This window comes from Eurypyga helias, unplaced genomic scaffold (genome assembly GCF_000690775.1).
Source record: "Eurypyga helias isolate BGI_N326 unplaced genomic scaffold, ASM69077v1 Scaffold39822, whole genome shotgun sequence".
NCBI lineage: Eukaryota > Metazoa > Chordata > Aves > Eurypygiformes > Eurypygidae > Eurypyga > Eurypyga helias.
In genome coordinates, this window is record NW_010238565.1 from 1 (window position 1) to 11900 (window position 11900).

General features: G+C 51.1%; 1 protein-coding gene across 1 annotated transcript; it reads left to right on the forward strand.

Annotated features, from left to right (window-relative positions):
• Positions 1-523: 523 nt before the first annotated feature.
• ZNFX1 (zinc finger, NFX1-type containing 1) lies at positions 524-11897 on the forward strand (the record flags this gene model as incomplete). Its single annotated transcript, XM_010147886.1, has 13 exons — positions 524-787; positions 938-2753; positions 3503-3634; positions 3901-4049; positions 4273-4416; positions 4829-4943; positions 5141-5388; positions 5515-5654; positions 5941-6095; positions 6765-6910; positions 7262-7372; positions 8062-8157; positions 9594-11897. Coding segments are annotated over exons 1-13 (5568 nt in total), but the record flags the coding sequence as incomplete, so codon positions are not given.
• Positions 11898-11900: the final 3 nt, after the last annotated feature.

The following is an 11900-nucleotide window of genomic DNA, read 5'->3' on the forward strand; positions in this document are numbered from 1 at the left end:
GCCGAGGGCTGGGGCGGTGCCGGGCCGGGGGGATCCCTCCCCTGTCCCTGTGCGGTGGAATTTCCCTCCTTCCTTGCGAGGCTCTGAGGCCCCGCGGCAGCCTCCGCGCTGTCCTGGGTGCGGCCGGTGCCAGCTCTGCCCTGAGCGTGCTGCATCCTCCGGCCCAGGCTTCCACGGTGGTTCCCCCCAGGAATCCTGCCCTGTGCAGGAAACACCACCTGCACGCTCTCTTAATTCTGCGCTCTCTTCTGTGGAAAAGGACTTAGTGGGGTTTTAGTGTCTTCGTGGCTTAAGAGCTCAAGGGGCCTCGGCACGGCACTCTGTAGCCGCGAGAAAAAGGAAACACCCGTTTGGAAGCCTGGGTGCAAATACAACAGTAGCTTCCTAGCGTGGTGCCAGATGTCCAAAATATGCCCATTATCAGGAGAAAACGCTCCTGTCTTTGTGTTGGGAGGCAGGTTAATGTGGTTGGTTTATAATTAAGGAGTGGGTTTTGTGTGATTACTTTTTTTTAGGGCACACAGATCGTTGGGATGCTGGCTTTACACGAAAAGGCAGAAACGGAACAGATAACGTGTCCGGCCAGGCAGCTCAGTTAGGGGAAAGTCCCCAAGCCAGTAATTATACTCTTCTACCTGGGCAAGGAGAGGAGAGATTTGGTGGCTGGATTTGGAGGGTTCCTCAGTCAGTCAAGAATAAACCAAGAAACCAAAGTGGACAGGCCCAAGACGGAGCCACAGAACACTGGAATGAACAGGAGACTGAGGGAAGGAGCATGAGGCATCAGGTTGGACAAGCACATGAGAGGGCCAGGGGATCCTGGAATGGGCAGGAAAATGAGAGTAGGGGAAGGAGGTATCAGGGTGGACAAGCACATGAGAGAGCCAGGGGACCCTGGAATGGGCAGGAAAATGAGAGTAGGGGAAGGAGGTATCAGGGTGGACAAGCACATGAGAGAGCCAGGGGACCCTGGAATGGGCAGGAAAATGAGAGTAGGGGAAGGAGGTATCAGGGTGGACAAGCACATGAGAGAGCCAGGGGACCCTGGAATGGGCAGGAAAATGAGAGTAGGGGAAGGAGGTATCAGGGTGGACAAGCACATGAGAGAGCCAGGGGACCCTGGAATGGGCAGGAAAATGAGAGTAGGGGAAGGAGGTATCAGGGTGGACAAGCACATGAGAGAGCCAGAGGACCCTGGAATGGTCAGGAAAATGAAGGCAGGGGAAGGAGGATGCAACCTCGGGAGAATCCCCATCTCTGCCAGAACCCTAGCCCAGGTGGTGTCCAGCTCAGTGAGCAGCCTCAGCATGTCAAAAGAATTGGCTATAAATTTCTGGAAAGTCTCCTCCAGAAAGACCCGTCAGAAGTTGTCATCACACTCGCTTCCAGTGTGGGCTGGAAGGAACTTCTTTCCCAAACGGCTATGAAACCCAGTTTCCTTCAGCTTGTTTGCCAGGTGCTGCGAAAAGCATGCAGCTCCCGCATGGATAGACAGAGTGTCCAACAGCTTCTTGGGGTGGTGAAGGAGTCCAACTTTCTCAAGATCTGCCTGCCACAGTACGTGTCCGACATGGTGACGGAAGCAGTCCCTGCTGTACGGCATCAGTACCCTGTGCACATTAGCAACATCATTTCGCTTCTTCAGGACCTGATCAGCGTTTTCCCAGCCAGCTCCGTGCAGAAAATCTCCATTCTCTTGGCAGTCCTGCCAGCCTCCATAAATGCCCTGAGAGCTTCTGGTGTGGACGTCTCAGAAGAAACAGAGAAGGATCTGAATAAAGTCCAAATGCTTGTGCAGCATCTGCAGGAGAAGAGACGGGAGGGCACACTGAGGGCCGACAACTGTACTCTTATGCAGCCCTACACTGATGGCCAGGAAGAAACCTATCGCACGATGGCCATTTATCCAACGTACAATGAGTTACACCGTGACGAGAAACCCTTTCTACGCCCCAATATTGTTTCTGGAAGGTATGAGAGCACCAGCATTTATCTTGACACGCATTTCCGGCTTTTGAGAGAAGACTTTGTAAGGCCTTTAAGGGAAGGAATCTTGGAGCTTTTGCAGAGCTTTGAGGACAAAGGTTTGAGAAGAAGAAAATTTGATGATATCAGGATCTACTTTGACACGCGGATTATTGCCCCTCTCTGTTCTGCGGCAGGTATTGTTTACAAGGTCCAGTTTGACATAAACCCACTGAAATTTGTACGATGGCAGAATTCCAAACGCTTGCTCTATGGATCCCTCATCTGCATGTCCAGAGATCACTTTGAAACCTGCCTTTTTGCCACCGTTTCCAATCGTGACCACGCAGATCTTGCCCATGGGATTGTGCAGCTGTGCTTTAATGCGCAGAGCCAGGCGCAGCTGGCAGAGGTTCAGCCCTCGGACTCCTTCCTCATGGTAGAGACAGCTGCCTACTTCGAGGCCTACCGGCATGTGCTGGAAGGGTTACAGGAAATCCAGGAAGAAGATATCCCGTTCCAGAAGTACATCGTGGAATGCAATGCACAGGTGAAGCCGCCAGCATACCTGACAATGGATACGGCCTACGACTTTGCACCCTTGATGGAAGATGCCCTGTCCGAGGAAGAGGTGTACCCTGACGGTCTGCGAAGGCAGAGTGTCTGTGTTCTAGATCCTAAGCAGTGGCCTTCAATGGAAGCCTTGAGATTAGATGAGTCTCAGATGCAGGCGTTGAGTCTTGTGCTCACCAAGGAGCTGGCTATCATCCAGGGACCTCCGGGGACTGGTGAGAAACATTTGCTTTAAGTCTCTGTCATTTAAGAAGTTCTTGACTTCCACATTCAGGCATTTCAGAGCGAGCTGGCTGTGCTGCCTCCAAAGCTTTAGTCCCATGCTAAACTGATACTTGTGTAGCCCAGGCAGCGTGAGCTGTGGGGGTTAAAAGTATCCTCAGACACCCGTATCTGGCCTTGTGCGCTGCTGACCTGGTTGCAGGTTGACACCAACAGTACTGTTGGCTCAGGCTGTGTATTGGGGCGAGAATGTTTTCAACCGTCTTTGATACCATGGTTCTTGCTGTGCAACAGTCCTGTTTGTCCTCATAGCATGTTAGAACATTGGGAACGTTCAGCCGTGATCCTCCCTGTGGATAAAACATTGCAGGCTTTACTGTGACTGTTTTAAATGGTACCTGAACTCAGCAGACGTCACTGCCTGCGTTGCACTAGAATGGGGATGTTCCGTGATGTCACGTGTGCAGCCAGTATCGGGGTGGGCTGGAAAAGGAAACCCTGGGTCAAGGTCCAACATATTAACCAAAACACAACATTCTCACCCAGCTACAGGCCAGAAAGACCGTGTCGTGCTGCTTAGCTTATGTGTTGTAAACCAGGTACCTCTGGGGTCAGCTCTCTCGGCACGGGCCAGATCTGCAGCCTGGAAGGGAGTCTGGCATCTGGTTTTGATGATTCCTGTGTTTCAAAGCACCCCACGCGGGGCGGATTACCCTTTTCTGATCCTGAGCTTGTTTTGCAGGGAAGACTTACGTGGGTTTGAAGATTGTTCAGGCTCTCTTGACTAATAAGCACGCGTGGCAAAGCACTGCCCAGAAGTCTCCCATCCTTATAGTCTGCTACACTAACCATGCACTGGATCAGTTCTTGGAAGGTAAGAGACCTGGTACATGTGAACCACAATGGGGGGAGGTAGAACTTGCACTGTAACTCTTACTCTGCCCATCTTCTGGCATGATGACCTGCCCTTTTGGCCTTTTCTAGCCAAATGTGACTAGCCCCATCAACAGACAGTAAGAAAACTTCACTCAGGCCAATCCAGTGTAGCATTTGCAGAAAAAGGACGTTCTCCCTACCCCTTGCCCGTTGCAGAGAACAGAGCTTGCCTTCTTATTACTAAAGTTTCTCTTTCCTTCCCAGGAATATACAGGTTCCAGAAACGTGGGATGGTGCGTGTTGGGGGCAGAAGTAGCAGTGATGTCCTGAAGCAATTCACCTTGAGGGAGCTGAGGAAGAAGTGTGAATTCCGATACAACTTGCCAATGCATCTCCGCAGAGCCTATGTGAACGTACGTGCTGACCTCGCGGGAGGTGGGGGGACTGGGTGGCCTGTGCATTGGAGGAGCCCATACACTTCCCCACGCCTATTCTTTCCCCTTCTCTTGCGCTGAAGTCGGCCCAGCCCCCCCCGACCCTTCTGGCCTTGTTAGCTTTATCAGTTCCTTGTCCTGCTCTTTCTGACCTCTGCTTCCCTGAGTGTGATGATGCCTCCCTTCTCTTTGTTTTGAGCAGATAACCAGTGAGATGAAACAGGCCGAGCAGGAGCTGCACGAAGGGGCGAAGCACTTGGAGTGCACGACGTACGGGGTTCTGCACGAGCGCCACTTGGCAGCATGCATTGCGCCCCAGCACTGGGAGAGTCTGATGAGTGGTCTGGTACGAGAGGTCCCTTTCTTGGGAGTTAAGCAGTCCTAACGTATGCTTCCTGCCGATGAGTCTGAGCTTCCCCAAGCACGCTTCTCCGCATCGCTTGGCTACTGGGAAAGTGAGGGAGTGACTAGCAAGCTGTGCCGAGTGACCAGAGTCTAGGCCGGGGCTTTAAATCTTGCTCCTTTAAACTGCAGAGATTCTAAGTGGTCTTTATCAGCATAAAAATAAAGTGCCCAAATGAAAGCCTCTTGAATGGATGGGGAGGAGGGATGCTTTTTCTGAAATTCTGAGGCTGCTCAGATGTTGTAGCTCTGGGGGTCTTTCGTGGGACTTGTCCTGCCACCACAAGGCGCTGCTTTGGCGTCACCCTAAGGCTGAAGTGCGACAGGCCTGGCTGATTTGACTTTCTGTACGTTAGGATGGTGAGGAGTTCTACTGCAGCGCTTCACAACACTCTGTGATTCTGGAGTGGCTGGGCCTTGGTGTAGCTGTCTTCACCCAGAATGCAGAGACTGCAGGGGCTGAGAATCCAGGTAAAAACCCAACTAAACTGAAATACCCCCCATCCTCTACAGCTGTGTTTGCCTGAGCAGAAAAGAGACACTGCTACTTAACAGATACTGAAAGATGCATGATATGTGAGGTGGTGGGAAGCAGATTGACTTCTCCAGAGTGATCTGACTGCTGTGGAGTGGCTGTGGCTTACTGTGTGTTGGCTGGTGACTCGCAGGTGGCCAGCAGGAGAGGGAAGAGGAGTGGGAAGGTGCAGCAGAAGAGGAGCTCCTGGAGATCCCAGAGGAGGCTGACCTGATTCAAGCTGACAGAGTGATTGAGGATGAAGAGGCAGCAAAGCCTCAGGGAAGGAAGGAGGAAGAGCACAGAGCTGTTCATGAGCTAGCCAGCACGCTGTTGGCTATGAACCTGGAGGACCAGGAAGAAGGAACAGCCCAGCCACAACCGAAGATGATGCAGTGGGAGGTAACTGCGTGCAGTAGTGTGCTGGGCTTTGCTTGCCTGTGTAAGGAATAACCTGGAGATGCAAACACAGAAGCGTCTTCATGCTGTAACCGCTTACTGGGAAGCTTTTTTTTTTTTTCCCTGCAGATAACAGCTGCCCAGAGGAAGAAAATGAAGCAGAGGATGAAGGTTGAGCTCCGTAGACTGAGTGCAATGACAGAGTTAGAGGCCAAGGCTATTCGGGATGTGTGGCAGCTTGACCTGAGCTCCCGCTGGAGGCTTTACAGGTGACAAAGCTATCTTGCAGGGTTTGTCAGGCTATAACATTCCAGTTTGCAGACTGTCTGTCAAGTCACAGTGTTTCTGTCTGTATCCGTTAAGGTCCTTATTTGAACGTGCTGCCTCTTACCTTCCCTGTATTGCATGGGCAGTGCTGTCATCTCCACTGTGTGTGTTTGGGACGAAATACAGATACTAATAATCTCTTCCCAAAAGACAGAGGGAGTTTTGAACTGAATCCACTCAAGTTCTGGATCACTATCCTATTCCCCTTGTTCTTCTCTTTCTTCTCAGGTTTTGGCTGCAGACCTATCAAGGGTTTATCCGGCGGAGGATCCTGCAGCATGAACAGCAGTACCGGGCAGCAGCGGAAAGGCTGACAGAACTGAGGCTGCAGGAGGATCTCTGCATTCTCAAGGAGGCCCAAGTTGTGGGGATGACAACTACAGGTGCACAGCAGTTGGGAAGCAAACCAGTGTTACACTGCATCCAGGAACGGTTAAAGGACCTTGTTGCCAAAAGATTAGTATCATGTGCTGCTTGACAGCCTGGGTCAGGCTCTGCATTAGTCTGCAGCCTCCATCCCAAACTCCCTTTGCAAATGTGGCTAGTGTGCAAGTTGTCAGTTTGCTGCACGAGCAGTTTCTGTGCACTCCTGTGCTCCCTCCATCTCGAGCAGCGTTCTTCTAATAGAACTGCTGCCCTCTTAAGTATGTTAATCAGAGGTGCTAATTTGCTCAGCCATGGCCAGAGGTGGGTCTGACCTGGAGCCAGGGAAGCTTGTAGCAGCTTCCCACAGGATCCACCCCTGTGGGCCCTCCCCCACCCAACCCCAACAGCGTGGTGACCACCGTGTTAGGTATCTTAGGTCAGAAGAGAGGGCCAAGGTGGATGTGGGACTCTCATCCTCACCTGCCTTCCCTAGTAACTCTTCATACAGAAGCCATCCTTGGAATGGTGCTGGTTTAAAGTTCAGAAAGCAGAGTCCTGAAATGGGGAAGCTTGGGAAGAATCCCAGTCTTCCCTGGGGCATGGCCTACTCCCCTCCTTGAAAATGCTTGTCATACTGCCTGCATGTAATTACCTTCTCCCAAGGCTTGTCTTCTCTCCTTGATCAGGTGCTGCCAAATACCGTCAGATCTTGCAGAAAGTAGAGCCGCGAATTGTCATCGTGGAGGAGGCAGCAGAGGTGCTTGAGGCTCACACCATTACTACTCTGAGCAAAGCCTGCCAGCATCTTATCCTCATCGGAGATCACCAGCAGGTAATGTTCGCCACTCACGCCTCTAAGCTGTGCAAAGGAACTCGAACCTTTTAACCACGCACCATGTCTGAAAGGTCGCCAGGACTTCCTGCGTTCCAGCTTCCACAGATACCGCAGGTCCCGTCTCCTGTAGTTCTGGGGTAGGGCTCCTGTGGTTCCTGCCTTGAAGTTTAACTTACACGATTTTGCATGTACTTGCAGCCACTTCAGTTGTGACTGTATCTTACCTTTGGTTCAGTACTTCTGCAAGAAGCCAGTCTCTGGACGTCCCATGGGGGACCAGTGACAGAGGAAGATGAGTGAGGGATCTTACTGAAACGTGAACCTCCTGTCCTGTCCTTTCTCTTCCAGCTGCCGCCGAGTGCAAACGTGTTTGACCTGGCCAAGAACTTCAACCTGGAGGTCTCTCTCTTTGAACGGCTCGTGAAAGTCGATTTCCCCTTCGTCTGTCTGAAATACCAAGTGAGGAAGAGCTATATAAAACTCATTGCATTTGCATTTAGGTTGTTCCAAGTTTGTAGGCCACTTTGGTTTATATTTCTACTCAGAGAGCAGCCTAAAAGAAAAGGATGTGCTTTTAATTCCCCAGAACGGTAGGAGCTATTGAACTGCCACAGTGTTCCAGTGTATTTCCAATTAGCCAGTGATGTCATCCGCAGCACTGGGGTTCCCACATGTTTTAGTGCAATGAGTGTGGCTTATTGTGGCATCTGAAACTTCAGAACTCTAGAGACTGACAGCACGAGTTTCTCAGGCTGTGTCCTCCTAAGTGCTGTAACAATCCGTCTTGGTGCCTGGAGAAGTTACATCTCCCTCCAGCAGTCCTGTATTAACCCTACCTCGAAGAGCTCATGTAGTGATTGGGGTGAGGTGCTGGCTTTCATTAACCACAGCAGTGCTCTCAGAGTTGTGCTGAAACCCTCATTCTTACAACCCCCTTGCCAAATGGACTTCCTGAAGCTACACTGCTACTACTCCCCTGTGATCGCTGGTGGTGGCAGCAGTGGGGCAGGGGCAGGTGGGGACAGGCTCCCTCGACTCTTGCTGGAGTCATCCTTGTCTTGTGTTCAGTCTGTACAGTGCAACAGCAGGATATTGATAGGGAAGCATGGTGCTTCTTCCTCAAGACTGATCTATCTGCTTTGTTTCAGCACCGCATGCGCCCTGAAATCGCCCAGCTTCTCAGCCCGCATATATACCAGGAGCTAGAGAACCATCCCTCTGTTCTGAAATACGAGAACATAAAAGTGAGTTTTCAACAGTCCACGCAATTGCTTTTGTCCCCTGTACTGGCTAAACAGAGTTTCTGCAAAATACAGTGTTTGAGGATTTCAAATTCTTGGCAAGTTCAGTTATTGAAATCTATTCCTGAATCGGTGACATACGATGTAGAGTCAGGCAAGTAATTTGTGGTTCTTCTGATACTAGTGATGGTGGACACTGGAAATGGATCCAGTTCTGATGACTTTAAAAGAACAGTGAAAAATAGAAGAGGGACCAAAAGAATTGTAGGAGATTGAAAGCTAGGAAGAAATCTTCAGGGACAGACTCGAGGCGTAGTATGTGACACTCCAACACCAGACTGGTCACCCAGTTACTGGAACCCTCCTGCCTCGGGTTCTCCATGCATTTCGCCAGCACACAACATCTGCAAACAACATCTGTTCAGCTTAAAAATATAAACCGGTCATTTATTGGCAACTAAACACACCCCCTCTCCAACCAAACCAAAACCAACCAACAGTAAATACCATACCCAAAACACACAGCAGTTTAGGACACCACAGAATTCTACCCTGTTTCTCCTTTGAGAAATTATTCTGGAGAATCTGGTGGTTTTATCTGTCCTTAAAACAAACTTGAGATACTAAAAGGCATCAAAATTGCATCTTCCTATCTGGTACAGTAACCAGCAGAAGGGATGATTGAATTGAGTTGAACAGCAGTGGACACGACACGATGCCACTATGGACACTGAGGAAAACCAGTAGTCTGTGTATGATTAACAAAAACTGTTCTTCCCTGGTAAAAGCAGTCTCTGGGCTTTGGCATGCAGCCCAAGAATCTCTTACGGGTAGCAGAATTTCTGTTAATAGGTCCCCGATAACGCGAGGCCAATGGAGTCTTTGAACAGGTGAGCAGACAACTACAGCCCTAGGGCCTGCTGGAGCCCCGGTGTTCCTGGTGGAAAAGCAATCCTCCTTGCTTCTTTGGTTTTACTGGAGTCACAGAGAAGGCATGGGGTTTTGCCAGGCAGTTTTAGGCAGGTACTAAGCCCTGTGCTCTAGTAACTCACTGTCTCTTTCCCACGTAGCCAAACCAAGACACTGTTCGTGACACGGGTGTGAGATGAACTGTGATGCTTTGGGAAATGTTACTCGCACTTCATCTCTTTTCTGGGGTCTGAATAGGTACAGTAGAACGCACTCTGAAAATACAGGGAGTGAAGTCAAGCACAGGAACTGATTTTGTACTGGGATACTGCAACGTCACTAATAAGCTGAAATCCCCAGCTGGTGACTACACTATGGAAATCTAAGAGGGGATGGCCTGAGCGTGCAGGAAGCGCACACCATAGTCCTGCTTAACAGTCTTCCTGTCAGCGGATGATTGGGGACGGGGATACAGGCTGCAGGGACGGGAGGTAGAATTCTCTTTCTGACGTTCCTTTCTCTTGTTTCAGGGGGTCTCTTCTAACCTCTTCTTTGTGGAACATGACTTTCCTGAGCAAGAGATCCAGGAAGGGAGAAGCCACCAGAACCCACATGAGGCCCAGTTTGTAGTGGAACTGTGCAAATACTTCCTGTGTCAGGATTATCAACCTTCCCAGATCACCATTCTTACTACTTACACTGGACAGCTTTTCTGTCTGCGTAAGCTCATGCCAGCCAAGACCTTTGCAGGTGTGAAGGTTCATGTAGTAGATAAGTACCAGGGGGAGGAGAATGATATTATTCTTCTGTCACTCGTGCGGAGCAACAAAGAGGAGAGAACTGGGTTCTTACAGATCCCTAATCGGATATGCGTAGCATTATCCAGAGCTAAGAAGGGGCTGTATTGCATTGGAAACATGAGAATGCTTGGCAAGGTTCCTCTCTGGAGCAAGATCATTCACACCCTTCGGGAGAAAGGCCACATTGGCCGCTCATTGGTGCTGTGCTGTCAAAACCACCCTGAAACCAAGACACTGGTATCTACAGCAGCGGATTTCAGCAAAGTCCCGGAAGGAGGCTGTAGTCGTCCCTGTGAATTTAGGCTGAGTTGTGGACATGTTTGCACAAGGGCCTGTCACCCATACGACATGCAGCACAAAGAGTATCGGTGTCTGAAGCCTTGCCGAAAGGTGCTTTGCGCAGATGGGCACCGCTGCCCACGGTTGTGTTACGAGCCCTGTGGGCCATGCATGGTGATAGTAAAGAAAACTATTTCAACGTGTGGCCACCTGCAGATGGTGCCCTGCTCTACTCCAGACAGCGAGTTTCTTTGCCAAGAGTCTTGCCAGAAGAAGTTGAACTGCGGGCACACATGCAACAAGTTCTGTGGACAGGAATGCACCGAGCGGTGTCCTGAACTGGTTACGGTCACACTGAAATGTGGCCACAGCCAACAAGTTAAATGCTGGATCACTGAGGAGATGAAACATGAGAAGCCCGTGGAATGCAAGGCTAAGTGTTCTGTCACACTGGAGTGTGGCCACGTATGCTCCGGTTCCTGTCACACCTGCTACGAAGGAAGATTTCATGAGCCATGTAACAGTCCGTGCAAGCGCTTCTTGGTCTGCTCCCACAAGTGTCAGCAGCCTTGTACTTCCGAATGCCCTCCCTGTCAGCTGGACTGTCAGAACCACTGTATCCACAGTAGGTGTAAGAAGAAATGTGGAGAGCGCTGTTTTCCATGTGCCGAGCCATGTGAGTGGCAGTGCGAGCACTACCGGTGCACCAACCTGTGCTCCGAGCTGTGCAATCGGCCTCGCTGCAATGTACCGTGTGCTAAGCTGCTGAGCTGTGGTCATCCTTGTGCTGGGTTGTGTGGAGAGCCCTGCCCAAAGAAGTGCCTTGTTTGCGACCAGGAGGAACTCACACAGATCTTCTTTGGCTTTGAGGAAGAGCCAGACGCTCGATTTGTACAGCTTGAGGACTGTGGCCATGTCTTTGAGTCCCAAGGCCTTGACCATTACATGGATGAAGATGATGATGTCATCAAGCTGAAGGTATGCCCTACCTGTCAGACACCTATCAGAAAGAATTTGAGATACGGCACCATTGTGAAAAGGCGGCTAGATGAGATAGAAAAGGTGAAAGAGAAAATCCAAGGCCCAGTGCAGGAAATTGAGTCCAGCAGGCAGAGGCTGCAGGCTGTGCTGACAGGGAGCGCTGTTCTGCAGAGGAATCTGCCCCTGAAGTACCTCATGCTGCAGCATAAACTAAAAGCTTCCGATCTCTCCACCAAGAGTATTGGACTCATCGAGAACGAGCTTAACTTCTACGAGCGCATAGCGGACCTAACCAATTCTCTGAGCAAAATCGACGCGAGCGAGAGGCAGGGGCTGAGGAAGCGGCTGGATGAAGTGCAGCAGTGGCTGGCTAAGCCGCGCCTCAGCTTCACAGGCCAGGAGCTCTCGGATCTGCAGTCCGAGATGCAGAGGCTGACGTACCTGCTGCGCCTCTTGGCGAGGTGCAAAGGGGCAAGTGGGATGATCACCCCCGCACTCGCAGCAAAGATCGCCGCTCTGCGGGAGATCCTGGAAGGGACAAAGAAATTCACGGCAAGGAAGGAGGCTGCGGTGAAGGCTGAGCTGGAGCAGCTCTGCGCGGCCTTGCCCGGCTCGGGGCTGGGCATCTCTGAGGCCGAGCGGGTGCAGATTGTCCATGCTATCGGCTGTCCCCAGGGCCACTGGTTCAAGTGCAGAAATGGGCATGTCTACGTGATTGGGGACTGCGGGGGCGCGATGGAGAGGAGCAGGTGCCCCGAGTGCCAGGCTGTCATCGGG